This window comes from Eriocheir sinensis, chromosome 8 (assembly GCF_024679095.1).
Source record: "Eriocheir sinensis breed Jianghai 21 chromosome 8, ASM2467909v1, whole genome shotgun sequence".
Lineage (NCBI taxonomy): Eukaryota > Metazoa > Arthropoda > Malacostraca > Decapoda > Varunidae > Eriocheir > Eriocheir sinensis.
Genome location: NC_066516.1, coordinates 6203350 through 6225385, shown reverse-complemented (window position 1 = coordinate 6225385; position 22036 = coordinate 6203350). Strand labels below are relative to the sequence as shown.

Sequence of the window (22036 nt, the reverse complement as noted above, 5' to 3'; positions counted from 1 at the left end):
TAACTAATCACAGTTAATTCATTTTCAGGAGGTACTCCAGAATCCATCAAATGGAAGAAGTTGCCAAAAACTGTAAATGCTGTCAGCAAGATGTCAGGTGCCAGAATCCTTGCTGTTGGGTTCAGTGCTGAGGATTCAAAGAAGAAAGACGTAAAGAGTTCATCAGAGAAGAAAGTGGAGCCAGTAGTGGAAGGAGTTTCTCATTCAAAGGAACTCAAGAAATTGTGGACTGAAGCCATGCTACTTCCAGAAGAAAAGGAACCACCACTTGTAGAGTGGAATTCTGTTAGATTCAACCAGGAAAACAACTCAGACAATAAGTGTGAGTCTTTCAAACAAGAAGGGAAAGACATGACTCATTTAAATTTGCCAACTCCAGAAGAAAAGGAAAAAGTCATTAAGCTCAAAAATCTAGAAAATATGTGTGCAAAACAAGTAGTTAGTAACAAGGTTGGATTGGTTTCTAGTAATGTCAGTGATATGACACCTTGCAGTACAAGTGTTAACACACTTGTAACAGCAAAGAATTCTACCTTAACCAGTGATGTGGTGGTAAACATTACTAATTATTCTTGTCCTGTGACTACAAGTATCATTTCTGAAGGAATGTTCAGACACCCAAACACTGAGAGGAGTCAAAGCAGTGATGATGTATCTGTAATATCGGAAGTGAAAACCTCAAGAAAAATGACAAACTTTGGGAAAAAAATCAGGCTGGGTGGCATGATGACTGAATCTCCCATAGAAGCTCAGAGGCTCTCCACAGCATCTATAGAAGCTCCAAAAAAAGCACCTAAATCAACATTTCCTTATAGGAAGCTCAAGAGTAAACAGAAAAAATTTTCATGGACAAACAGCATCAGCCAGGAAAAACTTACCCAACCATCCACATTTGCTTCCCAGTTAATGCAAGATGCTGAACTGAAGCAGGAACATGAATCTGATGAGTCATGGAGTCACATGAATAATATTACATTGTACAGAGCAGATGGCACTGATGCACCAGAAAAGTGCGAGTTGGCAGTCGTGAATGCAAATCAGCAGCCTATAGCCATCACTCAGAGTCCTGCAACATACAGATCATATTTGCCTAAAAGTTCTCAGTTCATACAGAAAAGTAGTTCTGTGAAATATCAGCCACAGATTGGAAAATCAGGAATAAGACAAGCAGTATATAAGATGCCCAGGTCTATTGATAAAAGGAGACTAAAACTTCAAAATGAACTACTTGCCCTAGCCCCAAGGGACACCAGGGCAAAAATATCTGTTCATGAGGGGAATCTCATTGTTGGTTATCAATGCCCTAAATGCAGTAAAATATTCCAGACAGAGTGGCTAATGATGAAGCACAGTGTCACTCACTTCAAATATCACTGTGATATATGTTACCAGGTTTATCCGGATGAAAATATGATGAAGATTCATCTGCTTGATCACCTAAGTGGGGCATATGAAGACGAAAAATATTACTGCCAGTTCTCATGCAAGGTATGCCACAGTCTTAAATGTGGGTGTTTTGAGCCAACATACTGCAAACCCAAAGACTTGCCAAGAGTATTTTTCAGGCCACAGAAGGCTAAAAGATCAAAGAGAAGTTTCACCAGCAAGCTGAACACTGGGCCAAATGATCATTTGAAAATTAGTATGTCCGCTTATAAAAAAATGATGGTATCTGGAAGTGTAGGACTTCCTAGTAAAGAAATAGCAGGAACTTCAACCTCTTCAAAACCTACACATGCAGAGCTCACACAAAACTTGACTCTGCCCCCAAATGCTCCCAAGTCAGCTGCACCAAGTGATTCTCAGAAACCAAACTTAGTCTTTAAAGAAACTAAGGTGCCCAACACCTTGGCAGAAGCCCAAAAGCCTCTTCATATTGAAAGAGATCAAGAATATGTGACCATTAAAGTGGAAACTAATGATACAAGCTTACCAAAAGAAACAGGCATCGGTGCTTCTCTCGGTGTATCTGGTGTGCAATTAGAAGTCAGACCTAACAACAATGCATTGGAAGAAAAAGACATTGCAAAGGAGAAACGGTTGAATTGGAATGAAGTTAGAACAAAATTTACATTCAAGTCTAAAAGTCATGCAAACTCACAGCTCTCAGGTATTTCCAAATCAACAGAGGCAGGAGATGAAAAGGCAGCTAAAAGAGTTGTTGGTCGAAAAAGAGCAAGTAAGTTTTCCAAAAATTTTGCTTATGAGGATACAGTCTTCTACCAAATGTGTGAAATTTGTGATGCAAGCTTTTCAACCAAAAGTGAATTAAGTGAACACATGTTCCTTCACCGCCTTAAGTCTCGCAGTCGTCGGGGAGAAAAAAGGAATCTTTCTAGTGATCCAAAAGAAACAGAATCTCCCAAAAAGATTAAAGTATATAGCCTAGAGGACCAAGCCAGCACTGAGACTGTTACTGAAGGTCCTGATAATTGTACTTGTGAATTATGCAAAGTTACTTTTACAACTACAGCAGATTACCGTGCACACAAGATTCTAGCTCACAAGGAACCAAAGCCTGACAGTGTTCCACAGAGTATTGAGGTTTATCGCTGTAAATACTGTGAAAAAGTTTATCGCAGAAGGAGAGAACTCAAGAGGCACCTGAAGCGTGACTGTACTGCTGCCCCAGCGTCTCTTAGGGGAATGTTATCAGGTCTTTCTTATTCAGGAAATGTAATAGAAGATGCACATTATACCACATTAAAGATTGACTTTGATGATAAGCCAGATACACCACCAAAGTCTAGTGGGAAGGGCATGAAAGGTCCTATTGTCTGCAAGTATTGCACAGCAGTCACAAAGAGAGAAGCCGAGATGAAGCGACACATTTGGAAGTTCTGTCTAAAGGTACCTGTCGAGGTAGTGAAGAAATTCATGGATGGTGCTTCACTCAAAGAGCTTGGATTCAAGTGCGTGAAGGATGGTGAAGCATCTGCAGAAAACATAGACATGGAAGAGTCAAACAATACAAATATGGAGATTCCTGAAGCACTAAGATCCTTAGATGAAACAGCCAGTACTCTTCATTCATCCTTCAGTAAAGGCTTAAGTCCTAAGAAAACTTCTCCAGACAATACAAAAATACCACCTGTAAAAGCAAATATTTTAGAAGAATTAAACTCTGCAATTAAGTCTTTACATGAGAAAATGGAAACATCATCTGTTCAACCAGAACCATCAGGAAACCATAACATTAGCAAGATTCATCTTGAAGATTCAAAGAAAACATACGCAAAGCCTGAAGCTAATGCAAAACAAGGTCCGATTAAACATCTCCCTAAAAGAACAAAGATGCAACCTCCCTCTACTGTGGGTGATACAGGAGAGTCTTCAACCTCTGCCAGCCCACTAGTTACCTCAGTCATGCAATTCCCTATTGTCTTGCCTGTAATGGCAGCTTCAGCCAAATCAAAAAGACCACTAGTATGTGGTTATTGTGGTATATGGTATTTCCGAGAGATGGCCATTTTGAAGCACATGAAGGAGCGATGCATCAAAATACCAGAGCTTGAAAAGGAACTTTTGAAAAACAATTCTGTCCTATGTAATGTAACCCAGAGAGGTGGCATTGCTTCAGAGAATGGAGCTGTTTACAAGATGGTGAAAGTACCAGAACACTTGCAAAATACACCAGTCCCAATGCCAAAGGATGTTTCCAATGAAGATATCAAGGAATTAAATGCAAACATTAAAGCATTTAAACAAAATACACCAGCAAAACCAACAGATGCTAAAGTAGCTAATGTGCAAGACAGTCTGTCTTCATCATCCACAGTAGTCAAAGAACAGGGCAGTCTATCATCATCTACAGAGGGTAAAAAACAGGACAGGCTGTCATCATCACCTGCAGAAGTCAAAGAACAGGACACTCTGTCACCATCACCAATTAAAGTCAAAGAACAAAACAGTTCATCCTCATCATCCAGAAAAGTTAAAGAACAGGACAGTCTGTCACCATCACTTAGAAAAGCTAAAGCAGAAGACAGTTCATCATCACCTAGAAAAGTTAAAGAACAGGACAGTCCGTCACCATCACCTAAGAAAGTTAAAGAACAAGATAGTTCATCCTCATCACCTAGAAAAGCCAAAGAGCAGGACAGTCTGTCATCACCTAGAAAAGCCAAAGAGCAGGACAGTCTGTCATCACCTAGAAAAGTTAAAGAACAAGACAGTTCATCCTCATCACCTAGAAGAGTCAAAGAACAGGACAGTCTCTCATCACTTAGAAAAGTCAGAAAACAAAACAATCTGCCTTCATCACATACAAAAGTCAACAAAAAAGACAGTCTGTCATCATCTAGAAAAGTTAAAGAGCAAGACAGTTCATCTTCATCACTTAGAAAAATTGAAGAACAGGACAATCCGTCACCATCACCTACAAAAGTCAGGGAACAGAACAGTCTGTCTTCATCACGTACAAAAGTCAACAAAAAAGACAGTCTGTCATCATCTAGAGTAGTCAAAGAACAGGACAGTCCTTCCTTATCACCTAAGATCAAGGAACAAGACAGTTCATCACCTTCTAAAGTCAAAGGCCAAGACAGTCCACCCTCATCACCCACTAAAGTCAAAGAACAAGACAGTCTATCTTCATCACCTTCAGTCGTCAAAGACCAAGACACTCCATCCTTATCACCCACTAAAGTCAAAGAGCAAGACACTCCATCCTCATCACCCACTAAAGTCAAAGATCAAGACAGTCCATCCTCCTCACCCACAGTAGCTAGTGAGCAAGACAGTCTGTCCTCATCATCTGCCTCTCCAGTGAAAGTGAACAAGACCACAACCACTAAAAGGGGGTCTAGATGTCGTCGATGTCACGAACACTTCAACTCACAAGAAGCTGTTCTTGCACATAGCAGTGTGCACCATGGGCCAAAGAAAGGGTTTTATAAATGCAAGCTCTGCCATGCTAGACTGGCAAAATACAAGCAGTTAAGAGAACATGTTTGGGAACACACTGATGAGAATCCTTATCGATGTCATCTGTGTGGAGTGAAATACAGATCCAGTGATGCCCTCGTGGACCACCTTCACACTATACATCAGTTCACCTCCATCTATGAAAAGAACTTGTACAAGTGGTTACCAGGCCGTCATGGGAGATACAGGGAGATAAAGACAAAAAACAGCAGTTGTGAAGAAAATCTAGATGATATGGATACTACTTTAGACAGTCTGGCAGAAGTCATGGTCATTACAGACAAAGACATTTGTTCAAAGACAGCCATTGGGCAAGCCAAAGCCAGTAAAAGTCATGAGATGAATGAGCAGTCAGTTGACAGTGATAGCATGCAGGAAGAAAGAAAATCTCTATTAAAGGACTCCAAATCTAGTGCAGATAATGCACTGGATAATAACAAACCACAGAATAAGAAAATGCCATCCAATTCAAGTATTAAAATCAGCACAGATAGTAATGTGAGTAGTAATGAAGGAGGAAAGGAGGCTGGGAATGTAAACAAAGACAAATCGTCCATGGGAGACCAGAATACATTAGAAAAGAGTGTGGAAAAGATCACTCGTGGTAGTCAAAGTGTAAAAAATGCAGCCGCACTGAAAGAGAGCAAGGATAAAGGAAGGACTCCTCAGTCAAATGATCTCTCAAAGAGCAAAAGTGAGAGTCGTGTTAAAGAGCAAAATAAAATTGATGCCAAGATTGGAGGTAAAGTTCCTGAGAAGAATCCTCAATCTAGCCAAGAGGATGACTTCACTGGGGAAGGGTTCTTACCACATATAGGAAACCTTGACAGTGTGGTGGAAACAGTTCATTTGACAGACGAACATTTATCATGATGCATACAATTCAGATTGACTTGTAATAGTAGAAACACTTGACAAACACTTATGATGCATACAAAAGGTTTAATATGTCATAAAAGGAAAGTTAAGGTGTACATTTTTTATTACTGTTGCATCCAATGAGTGCTCCTTACCTTTGCTACTGTCTCATGCAAACTACATGGAGGAACAATAGTAATGCATTAACTTCTGCAATCTATATGTGCCATTGTGTGATGTCACAAGTTTTCTGAACACATCAGGGATACATCCACCTCTTGGTTTGTGATACCTATGTTATATAAGCATTAAGAATTTTGTATGTGATGTAATAGACTTAAGTACAAATAAATAATATCAGGAATACATACTCTTTAGCATTTCCAATATTTTAATTCTGGTCCAACATTTGTATATTAGATTGTATCACTAATAATGATAATATTGCAATAATGGAAATATTCCCTCCACTCAGTACAGAATCAATACATCTCAGAAAAATACACATGAATATATTTACAAAACACCGACTCACTTAAATTTCAAGCATTACATTCAGCTGACTAATACCATCGTATGTAGCAATGTGAAGGTGAGGGTTCACATTAGTTGATTGTGGCTGCATTATCTACAGACTTGGGCTTAACCTGAAATACAAAATTAGTAAATTTAATGAGTTTACAAACTTACATAAAAATAATTGCAGTAGAGTAGGCTAGACTGAACATAATTGGTTCTAGAATGTCATTTGTTATAACATTAAGATGCATATCAATCAATAGGGGCATACTCTGGGGGAGGGGGGGGCTTCACCTCTCCCACCCTACAACACCAACTCCAGTTCTTATGATCAAATCTATGCAGATCCCTTCCCATCCCAAGCACCTCATGATAGGACCCCTTGACTTGCTCAATTCACAAACTGCCTCCTCCACTCAAAGTTGTCTCTTATAGAAACAACCTGGTGAGAAGAGCCAGTGTATGGGTAGCATGTCATGCCTGTGTAGCCGAACTTGGCATTTACAGACCATGCAGGTAATTGACCTCTAGTCTCACAAAGTAAGTGCCAATTTGGCAGCCATTCCCCTGATATTTCATGATACTGTAAAGGGAATTATTACCAAAGGCATCAATTTGCCTCTTCAAGTCATTATTTAGAGTTTGTGAGACATGGACAACACACATTGACTTTTTTTACATCTGCCTGTAGTGCCAGTAGGCTTTCTTCATGGGCCTGGAGGTCGGCCCAAGTCCGTCATGGCACAGGCAATTTTTATAGTGGCACAAGTTATGCTTGGCTCATTCTGCCCCCCGGAACTCATTCTTCACTTGGATGGTTTCTTCTAGAGTCTGGGTTGATGGGTGGTCTTCTGGACAGCATGTGGGTAGTCTTAGGCCACTCGGCAGTGACTTAAAAATTCCAGGTATTAGCGTGGGGATTCAAACCAACATTGTCCATGGTGTCATGAATGCTACGCCCGCACGCTAACCACTCAGCCACCGCCTACCCTAATTTACCTAAATTTGCCTTGAGTATTAAAAGTCCACACGAATCATGGGATATTGCTGGATTGGTTTTGTCAAATTGGCAATTACTTCATGAGATTAAATCAAGGCCTTTTGACTGCAAAGTCTGTGAACGTCAACTCAAGCTAGGCTTGTGGTACGCTACCTAGAAGTCAATCCTGCTCACCACATTGCTTTTGTAAAAGACAATCCTGAGTGGAGGTCAAGGGGATGCCCACAAAGCTCATGGTTTGAGAAGTTGATCATTCCTGTCGTGAAGTACTTAGGATAGTTAGGGGGCCTGCATGGAGACTTTCTTGGAGGGATAACAAAGGACAGAGTTGCAGCATGGGTGAGGCAACAGACCTCCCAGCGTATGCCTCTATTAATTGATTGATATAAGGCACAATATATTATCTTTTCTACTACAATATTTATGCATTAACATTTGAGGGAAAACTGTTTTATGATTTTGTCATGGGGTTTGCCAGGTCTTGAATCTTACCACAATAGATCATTATATTTTGTTCATTATTCAATAATTTACTGCATGATTAGTTTTCTAAGAGCACAACTCTTGCAATAAATTTACCTTACTATAAGCTTACAAGAAAGCCCTGAAAATATCATAAGAACAAGAAAAAAGTTATATGTCAGCAAGACTTACAACTATCTTTTCTGCTTTGACAAGGAATGGCTCATCAAATTCCCGTTGACAGTTGGCGTATCCCATACCCATACCAGCTCCCATTCCAAAAATTAAAGGCCATGGTCGTCCTGTACGAGAAAAGGTTAATAGGTCATCCGGGCAGTTAAATATACAGAAATGATACTTCACTGCAACTCTCTATATCAGGGGTTCCCAACCTGGGGTATATGTACCCCCAGTGGTACACATTTGCACTTTTCGGGGGGTACATTGGGTCCGAGAGAATAACCACTACTGTACAATAAATGGTGTTGTAATCTGCATTCAAATAGCACAATGTCGTGTTTTTTTTTTCTTTTTTTCTTTTTTTTTCTTCAATTTCCTTGTTTTAAGAAGCAAAACTGTTATTCAAATTATATCATCAGTCTACACATACAAATTTCATTATAAAATATCAAAATATTATAATTTCATTGTTTTTAATCCTAAATTTTTAGGGGTACACGGGAACCTATAAAAATGCCCAAGGGGTACAGAGGAACAAAAAGGTTGGGAACCCCTACTCTATATGTAGCAAAAATTCTTGCTACCAGCCATGTTAGCAAATGCTAGTGTTGTTTTCAGATTGGTGTAAATCTTTATGTAAAAATGGGGAAAGTATGGGGGTGGAAGAGTTGGGGAGCAAAGTAGGAGGGGGGGGCCGGGAGCTGTGGGTTTGGAGGGCAAGAGGTGGGAGGTTGAGATTTTTTTTTTTTCGTGAACGCCTATAGCACCAGTAGGCTTTCTTGAGGGGCCTGGATGGTAGTCGACCCAAGCCCATCATGGCGCAGACAAGTGTTTATAGTGGCGCCATCTTCTCTTGGCTCATGCTGCCCCTCGGAACTCATTCTTGATTCACTTGGACGGTTTCCTCGAGAGTACAGGTTGATGGGTGGTCTTCATGACAGCATGTGGGTAGTTTTAAGCCACTCGGCGGTGACTGAAAGATCCGAGGTGGTAGCGTGGGGATTCGAACCCGCGTCGTCCATCACGCGGTGAATGTGGGCCCAGCACGCTACCACTCAGCCACCGGATTGGGGGAGGACAGGTGGCTTCAGAACAGCATGTGGGTAGTTTTAAGCCACTCGGCGGTGACTGAAAAATCCGAGGTGGTAGCGTGGGGATTCGAACCCGCGTTGTCCATCACGCGGTAAATGTGGGCCCAGCACGCTACCACTCAGCCACCGGCTTGGGGGAGGACAGGTGGGAGGGGAATGGAGGTAAGGGATGCAGGTGGTATGTAAGGGTGGTGGGACTGGAGTCAGGACATGTGTGATGGAACCCAGAATGTGTGTGTGTGTGTATTTCACCACAGCCTGATCACCAGTTGGACTTGCAGTAGCCAGGAAGTACCCTCCTGATTAGAGCAAGGCTCATTAGTCGATCTCTGGGAACTGCCAGAATATCACACACCACACACCCCATCCCCCTTGCTTAAGGAGGGACAGTAACTGCTCCTAGTCAGTGGACAAAAAACGGCCTGAGCGGGACTTGAACCTCTGCCTGCCACACCACACAGACTGGCAGCACAGCGCTATCAGAGCAGTGTGTGTGTGTGTGTGTGTGTGTGTGTATCAACCTAGTTGTAGCTTTACAGGGCCTGGGCTTACGCTCGTGAGGTCCTGCCTCCATATCTGTATTTGTCCGACTTTTCCTTAAAGTTTTGCACACTCTTCGCCAATACTACATCCTCACTTAATCCATTCCAAACCTCTATATTTCTTTGTGGGAAGCTATATTTCTTTATGTCTCTCAAGCATCTTCCTTTCCTCAATTTTTTACTGTATCCTCTTGTGCTCCTGGTGTTTATTCCTTCTTTTAGTAGTAACTCCTCATTATCAACATCTTCCATTTTGCTCAATAATTTATAAATTAGTATTAGGTCTCCCCTTTCTCTTCTTTTTCCAGTGTTGGAAGGTCCATTTTCTTTAATCTTTCTTCATATGTCAATCCCTCCAGTTCTGTAACCATTTTTGTTGCCATCCTTTGTATTCTTTCTAGTTTCTTTTTTTGTGTGTGTGTGTGTTTCTTCTTATGGGGAGACCACACCACCTCTGCATATTCCAATTTTTGTCTAATCATAGTGGTTATTAACTTTTTCATCATATCCTTATCCATGTAGTGGAATGCTAATCCTATATTTCTCACCATTTTATACGTATCACCGAATATCCTATTAACATGACTCTCAGGCTGTAGATTATCTTGTATTGTCACTCCCAGATCTCTCTCTTCTTGAACTTACTTCAATATTTCTCCATCTCCCATTCTATATGTCCATTTTGGTCTCCCTTCACTCTTTCCCATTTCCATTACATGACTTTTCTTCACACTTAATTCCATTTCCCATTTAATACTCCATTTCCAAATCATGTTCAGGTCATCTTGCAGAATTTCAGTCTTTACTGTTTCTAGTATGTCTTAGTAGTTTTGCAACGTCTGCAAACAGGCTCATATAACTGTTTACTCCCTTCGGCATATCATTTACCTATGCTAGGAAGAATACAGGTGCCAATACCAATCTTTGAGGCACTCCACTCTCTACAATTCTCCATTTCAATTTTGTGTCCTTTACCACTGTTCTCATTTCTCTTCCCCTAAAGTAGCTTTCCATCCAATTCTTCATTTTCCCTTTCAAACCTCCTTTATTCTCCAGCTTCCATAGTAGTCTCGTATGTGGAACTTTGTCGAACGCCTTCTTCAAGTACAAGTAAACGCAATCAACCCATCCGTCACTCTCCTGTAGTTTGTCTGTCACTCTTGAGTAAAAGCTCAGTAAGTTTGTTACACATGAGCGCCCTTTTCTGAAGCCGTATTGTTTACTTGTGTAATTCACCTCTTGGTCTGCTGCGGGCCTCTCTCAAGACAGCCAGCCATTCCCCTACGGAAGAGCACAGAGCTCGTAGTACCGATCTTTGGGTAGGACTGAGACCACTCACACACAACACACCGCGACAACGAGGTCACAACTCCTTGCCTGATGTCACGTACCTACTCACTGCTAGGTGAATAGGGGCTACACGTGAAAGAAGAGAAACCCAACTTATCTTCACCCAGCCAGGGAATTGAACCCCGGTCCTGGTTGTGAGCCAGACGCTCTACCCCTGAGCTACCGGGCCGTGTGTATGTGTGTGTGTGTATGTGTGTACATCTGTAAGCCATTCCAGTTCTTGATGAGACCTCTTGTATTTGTAGTATCCCATACAAACAGGAGATCCCTGTTGATAGTTTCCATTTCCTTCATCGCTCTGTGCACTGCAATCAGATCTACCTTTTCTCTTCTCCAAGGTAGACACAACCCAATCTTTGCAGTCTCTCATCATATGTCAAGTCTCAAGCCAGGCACCATTTTTGTCACTGTTCTCTGGATTCTATCTATTCTCCTAGAATTTTTCTTTGTGTTGAGAGCACATCACCGTTCCATATTTCAATCTTGGTTGAATCACCAACACATCAACTTCATCATCATATCCTCATCTATGTAGTGCAACATCACCCTAATGTTGGTAAGGAGCTTTTATGTTTCTCTTGTAATCTTGCTTATGTGTTTCTCTGGGGACAAGTTGTTTTGGAATGCATCAGGGAAAGACCATCTGAGAAGTGGATCAATGGGGTGAGTGAGTACTGGAGTGAGAGAGTAGGAAGTAGCAGGATTAAGTGTGTTGTGAGAGAGTGCCAAAACAGGGAGAGATGGAGACACTTCTGCCGTGGCCACCCCCTGGAGGGAAGTTCCCATGAGGGAACAGGGCATCGAAGATATAGATAGATAACTCTTCCCTCTTGTGCCTTCTGAATTTGATTGCTCCTTATTTCATAATTTCAGCTGGGCCTCCTGGTTCCTTGGCTTAATTCAAGAACTTTACATTTCTGAGCAGTAAATTGCACTTCCCACTCCTGGTTACAGCTAGAAAATCTATCAATGTCTTCTTGTAACCTTAAACAGTCTTCTTCCTCCACCACTTCTCTCATTAACTTTGCCTCATCAGAAAACACTAGTGTAGCCATTTACTCCTTCCACCATGTCACTTATGTAAACCAAAACCATTGCTGGACCCAACACTAATCCTTGTGGTACTCCATTTGTTATGCCAGTCCACCCTGACAAGTTATCTCTTATTACTGTCCTCATCTGTCTCTCGCAAATAGTCCTCCATCCACTTCAAGATGTTTCCCCTCGGTCGTTCTGTGTTTTCCAGTTTCCTTAAAAGATGCCTGAGAGTGTGCCTATGTTTGGAAATGTTATGAAAATGCAGATAGATGACTCTGGTAAGGGTGTATGAGTCCTATAGGAGTGCCTAGTGTGGCATAGTGAGCACTGCTGGGGGAGATGTTAATGTTGTGGAAAGGAACTGAATTGACAAGGAGAAATTAAGACCTGCCATGACAACCCCCTCAAAGAAACATTCTGGAGGGAATATGGAGTCACGTTACAGATAAATAGCAGCAATGTTTATAGGTAGCCAAGACATTTGTTACTGTGTTCTTTCCCAGGAGTTGGCTAACATATAACATGCTTGTAAAATGCCTACCTGAGTAAAAACATTTTGGGTTGTATATATTAGAATCAGATCAAAAAGCTTGTGCATACAATGTACATAAATATTTTTGTTTTATTAAAGTTTATTCATTGACTAATATGATGAAACTATGGTTTTAAAAATTCTTGGTTTACTTTTTTGCTCCAGGATGAACAAATTAAAGATGTATGAAAATAAATAAGATAATTATGACTCACTTCTAAACAATATTGCAGAGAACACGATTCCCAGAGTAAGGCCTCCACCTGTGAGGAGAAAAAACATAGATTAGAAAGTGGGTCTCACTAATAATGAATATTCCTGCACATATTTTCTCATGTAAAAAATATCAATAACCTTCAATAACAACAATAATAATTACTCAAACATTTAGGGTTGCAAAAGGTGGGAAAGTTTCTGAAAAAATAGAAACTTTCCTGGAATTTTCAGTGCCCAGAAATTTTGGGAATTTTCAGGAATTTTCAAATTTTTCACACGTGTTATCGAATTAATAAACAAACCAATTTTTTTTAACAGACCTTAATTAAAAAGTATTAAGTAACAGAAATTGTATTTCCAATAGGTTTGGTTAAATTTAAGGAACTTTCAAAAACATGATATCCAGACACCTATAGTATAAATTAACAAAGGAAACTTTCACTGTGTTATACAGAAAGAATAAGGAATAAGGAAGAATAGATGATTTTTCTGAGTCAAGACGTATAGTAACTTTTTGTGGTTTTGTAAGGTTAAGTTTAGGGCATCTTCAAACACATAATAGGTGACAGCTTATGGCACATGATAACAAAGAATGACCTCACTCAGTATGGAACAACATATGATTTTTCTGAGTCAAGACAAATGGTAACTTTTTGTGATTGTGCTAGGTTAGGTAAAGTTTGGAGTATCTTCAGACACATGATAGCCAGCAACTTAAGGTATAAATCAACAAAGAATAATCTCACTTTGTTGTATAGAAAGTCACATTAGTAAGGAAGCATACATGAATCTTCTGAGTCTAGACCTATAGTAACTGTTTGGGGTTTTGTTATGTAAGGTTTGGTTAAGTTTAAGGTATCTTTATACACATGATAGCCAGAAACTTCTTGTATAAATCAACAAAGAATAACCTCAATTTGTTGCATAGCAAGTCTTATTGGTAAGGAAGCATATATGAATTTTCCAAGTCAAGACCTACAGTAACTGTTTGGGGTTTTGTTAGGTTAAGGTTAGGGTATTTTCAAACACATGACTGCCAACACCATATGGTATAAATCAACAAAGAATGACCTCACTTAGTTGTGTAGAAAGTCTCATTGGTAAGGAAGCTTTTATGAATTTTCTGAGTCAAGACCTATAGTAACTTTGAGGTTTTGTTAGGTTAAGTTTAGGGTATCATCAAACACATAATAGGCAGCACCTCATGGTATTAATCAATAATGACCTCACTTTGTTGTATAAAAAGTTTCATCAGTAAGGAAGCTTATATGAATTTTCTGAGTCAAGACCTAGAGTAACTGTTTGGGGTTTTGTTAGGCAGTGGTGGGCACAGTTCCGCTAATCTGCTAACCGCTAATTATCGAAGCTAACTTTTTCGCAACTGATTTAGCATTTTCGCTAACTTTGGAAACAGTTAGCGGATCAATTAGCTCCTGCAAAGTGTACGTAGTTCCTCCTCCGCTAACTTACCATAAGATGGGGATATTATAAACACGCAGGGCTATTTGGAACAATTACATTATTTTTATATTTTTTGCGAATAACTATCTTTGGTAAATGTTCAGAAGTTCAAAACTTAAATCTGAATGCATGTGTGGATTTGGGAATGATCGTAATTGATCAAAAATAGTATTGTGTTTGATTCCAGCATTGTAATTGTTTTCTTTTAATGTTTTCTTTGAAGGTGTAATTTTCAATGCTAAATGTCCAGTACAATTAGCGTAAAACGCTAAAGTTCCCAAATATACAATTGTTACAAAAAGAAACTCAAATATTCAGGAGTCAATACACCATTACTCAGGTAAGTTGTGTAGAAGTATGAGGTAGGAAGCTTTAACTGTATAGCTGCTATAGTTGAAATTTGTGTATGGGGCTAAATGGAACCATGGAACATGGGCCTGGGTCTAAGTGGCAGTTCCTAATCAAGATTTTGTTTGTATTTTCATCATGGTGAGGAAGTACAAAAGGAAGGAAGACTCCAGCATGCTCAAGTACAGCCAGGATGATATGGTTAGTGCTCTCCTTGACATTGAAAAAGGAGAAGACACAATTAGGACAATAAGCAAGCGCTACAAAATCCCCATGGCAACTCTTAAGACGTTCGAAAGGGCTTGTCAAGAACCTGGGTCAGTTGGGGCATCCTACAGCTCTTTTACAAGATGAAAAGAGGACTATGGCTGTTAATGTAGCTACCCTTAGTGACTATGGACTGGCTTTCGACATGGAAGAACTGCGACGCTTTGTGCAACACTACTTGAACAAGAAAAGTCGACAAGTCACCTGTTTCAAAGACAATTTACCTGGTGATGACTGGGGGTATGGTTTCCTTAAGTGCTATTCTGACATTATTACAAAAAGACATTGCCAAAACATTTCAAGGATTGAGCTGCTGCCTCTGACGCTACTGTTGAAGAATACTTTCAGAACCTTAAAAACACTTGATGGGGTTCCTCTAGATAACATAACCAGTTACGATGAAACCAATCTTACTCATGACCCCAAAACAAAACTGATGCTGTTTCAAAAAGGATCAAACCATGCAGAGCGCATTATCAACACAACAAAAAGCTCTTTCTTTTAAGTGTTCCAAATAGCCCCAATGTATAACACTAAAAACAAGTTTTTCTGTTTGAATGAAACACACAGTATGAATGTTTTTTTTCAATTTCTTTATAGCAAGTTACAAATAAGATTCTTCTTTTTGGTGGAAAAGTTTTCAGATCTCTTTTCCTACTATGATCCAAGTTATAATGATTAATGTGATGAAATTTGGTTTATTTTGTTTCATTTAGCCCCATCATATGGTAAATCCACTAAAAAAATTCATATAAGTTTGGTTTTGTCCATTGTGGGCAGACACAGCACCAGTTGAGCCACATGGCACAATAATTCCAGGGCTTCCACATTTGGGTAAATCATGCTTTAAAGTAGGGTAATAGGACAATTATTAGGGAAACTTTTTGGTATTTTAGGCCAATATTTAGGGTAATGCATCTTCCATTTCCAACTCTTTGAACTCTGGATTTAGTAGCAAGAATTCAATATTTTTCCACCTGACAAGAAATAAACTTAAAATAATAATAAAAGTGTCAGCTATGGAAAAAGTTAAAAAATGCGTAAATTTGCAGGAAACCTTGGGTAAAATATGTATATGGATTTAGGATAAACTGGAGGCTTCTTTCTCTTCTCTTCTTGTTGTTGCTTGTTGGGCTCTTTATTCTGTTCAGCTGCGACGACGTCACCGTGTAGTCGTGTTCATTATTGTCGCCTTATTTATCATTAACGACACCATGGAAGGTGACCAGAGTGAGGATGTTTTTGTTCCGCCTGAGGATGCTGATCATGTTAAGTAGCCGGCAGCAGCTGAGGGTGAAGCGGAGGACATTCAAGCTAACGACCAGGAGTCCCCAAAATTCCAGAACCCGTGGCCCCACCTTGAGAAGTACTTTGTCCTTAAATCAAGAGATATGACAAACGCCAATGTCTTGCACTTCCAGTGCATCATGTGCCAACCCAAGGACACCATCATTAATGGACAGATGGGGTTTTAGGGCCAAAATACTAAACTGAAGTTAAATCCATATTAAAAAAAGTTAGCGGTTAGTAGTTAGCATTAGCTTCCACTAATTTCTTGATCAGTTTAGCAGTTTAGACTTTAGAGTAAGCAAAGCTAACTTTTTAGTTTTGGGGGTCCCGTGGCCCAGTGGTTAGAGTCTCCACCTTGCATTCTGGCGAGATGCTGGAGAGTATAGGTTCGAGTCCTACCCAGTGCCATTGGGAGTGGAAAGATTTGGGCTCTTTCCGTCACCCCAGCCCCATTGTTGGGGCCCCATTTGAAAGGACTGGACATCTCTCTACCTGCCATCTGGGTGGTTGCGCAGCATGCACTGCATTCCTCCCTTGGGGTACATCCCCAACGAAATACCCCCCCCCAAACAAAAACCTTTTTAGTTGGTGGATTACCAATTAACAAAGCTAACTTTTCGGTTAGCGGTGCCCACCACTATTGTTAGGTTTAGCTAGTTGAGTTTAGGATATATTCAAACACATGATAGGCAGCATCTTACGGTATAAATCAACAAAGAATGACCTCACTTTTTTGTATATAAAGTCATATATATATATATATATATATATATATATATATATATATATATATATATATATATATATATATATATATATATATATATATATATATATATATATATATATATATATATATATATATATATATATATATATATATATATATATATATATATATATATATATATATATATATATATATATATATATATATATATATATATATATATATATATATATATATATATATATATATATATATATATATATATATATATATATATATATATATATATATATATAAAGGAAGAAGGAAGAACATGTGATCCAGTTGTACAGGTAAAGTATCAAGTCCCCTTGTCTTGCATTGTTCCTGTACTGGTTCTGTAGCAAGTCAGGCACCAATGAATCATTGTCATCTCTTACAAGAAAAATATTCAAAAGCATAAAAAAATTGAAGTATTATTCCAACATGATTTTTATGTAAAAAACTCATCTTGGGTAATGTATATTAAACTATTGTTTCATTCATCAGCCAAGTTTAATACAAGAAAATGGCCTCATAAGACTGAAACAAATAACCAAAAGAAACAAACAAGGGTTAATGCAGAAAAAAAATCATTTAAATTTAAACAAATTATTTAAATAAATAAAAAATGATTAAAACAAATAAATTGATTTTTTTTTATATCATGATTTTTTCCAACCCTGATAAAGTGTCATTAATAAGGAAGCATATAAGAATTTTCTGATTCAAGACTTATAATAACTGTTTGGGGTTTTGTTAGGTTAAGGTTAGGGTATCTTCAAACACATGATAGCCAACACCTTATGGTATAATTCAACAAAGAATAACCTCACTTTGTTGTATAGAAAGTCTCATTAGCAAGGAAGCATATATGATTTTTCTGAGTCATGACCTATAGTAACTATTTGGGGTTTTAGACTAGGTTAAGTTTAGGGTATCTTCAAACACATGATTGCCAACACCTTATGGTGAGTGAGGTTATTCTTTGTTGATTTATACCTCACTTCAAATATGTGAGGTATAAATCAACAAAGAATAACCTCACTTTGTTGTATAAAAAGTCTCATTGGTAAGGAAGCATATATGAATTTTCTCTGGCTCTTCCATAAGTCAGTCCAAACTGGTGAACTCCCATCAGTCTGGAAGTCTTCCCAAGTAGTCCCCATCTTTAAGAAAGGTGTGCATTCTTCCCCTCTTAATTACAGACCAATAAGTCTCACTTCAGTATCCTGCAAGTGTCTCGAGCATATTATTGTGAACAATCTGACATCTTTCCTCGTGAATAATAACTTATTAGATTCTAATCAGTTTGGCTTCCGTAAGGCTCACTCAGTTGATGATCAGCTCCTTCTAACATACAATGACGCCACCTGCTGGCTTGATCAGGGGCATGTGGTCGACCTCATACTATTTGACTTTAGTAAAGCGTATGACCTTGTTAATCATAACATTATGATCAGTAAGCTCTCCCAAATCGGTATAGGGGGTCCCTTACTTTCTTGGATACATGGATTTCTGAACGGTAGAGTGATGAGGGTTGTGGTTGGGGGTTCTGAGAGTGATTCTACACATGTAACTAGTGGAGTTCCCCAGGGGTTTGTCCTTGGACCAACCCTTTTTTTCATTTATATTAACTTTGTGGCTCACAGTCTGACCTGTAAATACAAAATTTTTGCTGATGATCTGAAAATATACACATTACATTGTTAGATATTGCTTCTGTGCAGAGAGATATAGACCTACTGGTGTCACGTGCGGAATCATGGGGGCTCAGGCTCAACTCTGATAAGACCCGTGTTCTTAGGTTCTGCCGAGGATCTGCTCCAAATATTGGCCCATACTCTGACTACTATATTAGAGGAAATCCTTTACAGTTTGTGCAGTCTGCATCAGATTTAGGGGTTCAAGTGGATACTTCGTTGAAGTTTCATCTCCACGTACGCTCTCTTGCAAATAAAGCTGCAGGAATTTCGTCGAATTTACTTAAGAGCACAGTTAACCGTGAGCCTGAGTTTATGAAATCTCTTCTCACCTCTCATATCCGTCCTGTGTTGGAATTTTGCTAAGTTCTATGGCACACAGGGTATGTAGGTGATACTAACATGCTTGGGAGAGTTCAACGACGATGGACCAAGGAGATTGTTGGACTTTCACATCTTGACTATGCCTCCCGACTGGATGCCTTGGGTCTCTTCTCTATGCATGGCAGACTGCTTAGAGCTGACATAGTCAAGGTCTGGAAGATTTTCAATGGCCTCTCTCCTGTACAACCCTCGAAGTTATTTTCCCTCCAGACATCCTCTAGGACCCATGGAAATTCACATAGAATATTTCTACCCCACAGCAACACAGAAATATGTAGGCGATACTTTTCAGTCCAAGTGATTGCTTTGTGGAATAGCCTGCCAGACACAGTTATCCTGTCAACATCCTTAACTGTATTTAAGAGAAAACTAGCAGAGTACCTTGGTCAAAGATTATACGAATATTAACCCCTACATACTAATACTAATGTATTCTCATATACAATTTCATATGATCTCTTTTTTAACTATAGTTCCTAAACACTCTTGTCAAAGAACATATCAACTCTAAATTACTTTATTTAATTACAGGGTAAAGATTCGTATTAGGTCCGTGCCAGTATCTCATAATCTACTTTATGAAACATCACTATCTCTTCATATATCTTTTCTACAAACCTTCAACAGTCATGGAAACGCTTTGAAAATTGAATTCAAGGACTTATTTTTTACTCTTGTAAATAGGGGATAATGTTTACGAAAGCGCGTCGCTTCCTCTGCTGGCCGTGGCGGCGCTGCAGCCGCCGCAGCCGCAAAATAGCTCGCAGAGGGCTTAGGGTCGGGGAGCATATTTAAACTACTCCAACCGAACTTTACGACCTACTAACGGGGGGGCTGTGCCCCCCTCGACCCCCCCTTCTAACCAGGGGGGGCTAAGCCCCCCCACTGGACCCCCCCCTCATGTATATGTGACTTATTTCACCGAGGAGGTATTTCTCGCAACACCCGCTGCAGCGTTGCCGCGGCAGCAGAGAAGGCAACGCGCTTTCGTAAACATTATCCCCTATTTTCAAGAGTAAAAAATAAGTCCTTGAATTCGATTTTCAAAGCGTTTCCATGACTGTTGAAGGTTTGTAGAAAAGATATATGAATAGATAGTGATGTTTCATAAGGTAGGTAATGAGATACTGGCACGGACCTTAAACGAATCTTAACCGCCAATTACAGAAATATAAATATCTCCTTTGTTGTTTTACTTGCAACAATAAACTATCAATCAATCAATCAATATAAATACTTATTTCACTTATATACATATGTCATTATATTTTATAACTAGTCTTTACTTAGTGCAATCAACACACATTCCAGCAGCGGCTTAATAGTTTTAGTGCTAAGAGTAATTATGCAAATATGCATTCTGCTGGCGTGTTGGCACTTGTGGGCTTCCCTTCTCGTGGAACCCCTCTAGGTAAGATGTCTAGGTAAGATGACCTATAGTAACTGTTTGAGGTTTTAGACTAGGTTAAGTTTAGGGTATCTTCAAACACACACACACACACAAAAAAAAAAAAAATACTTAATGACTGAAGAACTGATATAGAAACTTGCACCATCATTTAGTGAAAGAAAACACGGAAAACACAAAAGAAACCCAAATAATAACATTCCTTTGGAGTAAAATGTTCTCAAAATCTTAAGTCGCCGGAAAGAAAACTGCAGCTTATAGTGACAACCCACGGGGAGCTCCATATTTAAACTGTACCAGGTTACAGACACGTTATTTATCGGTCTTCTCACCCGTCTTGATGAGCGTATCCGCCACACAACGGTCCCATTTCTGCCCCAAAAAGTCCTCGCTCCTGGAAGTCGCCATGGCCAGGATGAGGCAGACGAGAAGACACCGTTGCCAGCTCTAAATCATCATCATCATCATCATCTTTCTTGTCCTCATTCTTCCTCTTCCACTTCTTTTTCTTCGTCTTCTTCTCTCTCGACCCCTGCTTCTTCTTATTCTTCTTCCCCTTCGTGTTCTTCTTCCTGTTCTTATTCTTGTTCCTCTTAATTATACTTATTGTCCTTGTTTTTCTTCTTGTTCTTCTTCGTCTTCCTCTTGTTCTTGTTCCTGTTCTTCCTCTTCTTCTTTTTCCTTTTCTTCTTGTGTTCTCCTCTTCCTCCTTGCTCCTTTTTGTTCTTCTTGTTCTTGTTCTCGATCCTTAATTCTTCTTCCTCTTCTTCTTCACACGAGGATATTTCACAAATGCACTGCAGCTTTAATTAACTAACTAACTAATGGAGATCATACACCTGAGGGGGCGTCGCTTCACTCACTGCTAGGTAGAGTTAAAATAAATTAGAAAACTCCCCGCAGAATGGCAACACTGCACTTCTCATTCTCAATACCTATATATATGTCACCGATAAAAATAAGATTTTGTTATTTTTTTACGTTATCTAAGGTATATTTATATATTGATGAGAATTTGCTTTATCTTAGGGTCGGTTCAGCTATATATGGGTCGTTTTAATTCTTAAGATAATGGGGGACTTTAGCTTTTTTCAATTGTTCTTGTATTCTTGTTCTTCTTTTTGTTCTTCGATCGATCTCCTCCTCCTCCTCACCCTTCTTTTTCTACTTCTTCTTCTTCTCTTATTGCAACAATAATATTAAACTATCAATCAAGCAATCAATCTTCTTCCTCTTCCGGCCTCTTCTTTTTATTTTCCTCCCGGCCTCCTCCTCCTCCTCCTCCTCCTTCTTTTTCTACTTCTTCTTCTTCCTCTTCTTCTTCTTCCTCCTCTTCTTCTTTTTTGTTTTCCTCCCGGCCTCCTCCTCCTCCTCCTCCCCTTCTTTTTCTACTTCTTCTTCTTCCTCTTCTTCTTCTTCTTCCTCCTCTTCTTCTTTTTTGTTTTCCTTCCGGCCTCCTCCTCCTCCTCCTCCCCCTTCTTTTTCTACTTCTTCTTCTTCCTCTTCTTCTTCTTCCTCTTCTTCTTTTTGTTTTCCTCCCGGCCTCCTCCTCCTCCTCCGCGCCCTTCTTTTTCTACTTCTTCTTCCTCTTCTTCTTCTTCCTCTTCTTCTTTTTGTTTTCCTCCCGGCCCCTTCTTTTTCTACTTCTTCTTCTTCCTCTTCTTCTTCTTCTTCCTCTTCTTTTTGTTTTCCTCCCGGCCTCCTCCTCCTCCT

General features: G+C 39.4%; 2 protein-coding genes across 7 annotated transcripts in view; one reads left to right on the top strand and one right to left on the bottom strand.

Moving 5' to 3' along the window:
• Positions 1-6150, top strand: part of LOC126995426 (zinc finger homeobox protein 3-like) — a 36055-nt gene extending 29905 nt beyond the window's left edge. For 3 of the 6 annotated variants that reach the window (XM_050854951.1, XM_050854950.1, XM_050854953.1), the window contains one exon: positions 14-6150. In XM_050854951.1, the coding sequence (XP_050710908.1) occupies positions 14-5799 (5786 nt within the window). In that variant the 3' untranslated portion in view covers positions 5800-6150. The remainder of the gene's footprint in view (positions 1-13) is intronic. The other 3 variants (XM_050854952.1, XM_050854954.1, XM_050854955.1) reach the window with 1 other exon arrangement.
• Positions 5893-20792, bottom strand: LOC126995428 (MICOS complex subunit Mic10-like). The gene is made up of 4 exons (XM_050854957.1): positions 20656-20792; positions 12714-12761; positions 7958-8067; positions 5893-6431 (listed from the first exon to the last, which is right to left on the bottom strand). Exons 1-4 carry the CDS (start codon positions 20729-20731, stop codon positions 6390-6392), a joined length of 276 nt encoding a protein of 91 aa, XP_050710914.1. The 5' UTR covers positions 20732-20792; the 3' UTR covers positions 5893-6389.
• Between the last annotated feature and the right edge of the window lie 1244 nt (positions 20793-22036).

Bases quoted from the DNA above. Each gene is read 5' to 3' on its own strand.
- LOC126995428 (XM_050854957.1), bottom strand. From the start codon at position 20,731: ATGGCGACTTCCAGGAGCGAGGACTTTTTGGGGCAGAAATGGGACCGT. The intron at 8,068-12,713 runs GTGAGTCATAAT...TTTCTCGTACAG, and splicing joins CTCTGCAATATTGTTTAGAA to GACGACCATGGCCTTTAATT. The intron at 6,432-7,957 runs GTAAGTCTTGCT...TTTGTATTTCAG, and splicing joins TCAAAGCAGAAAAGATAGTT to GTTAAGCCCAAGTCTGTAGA.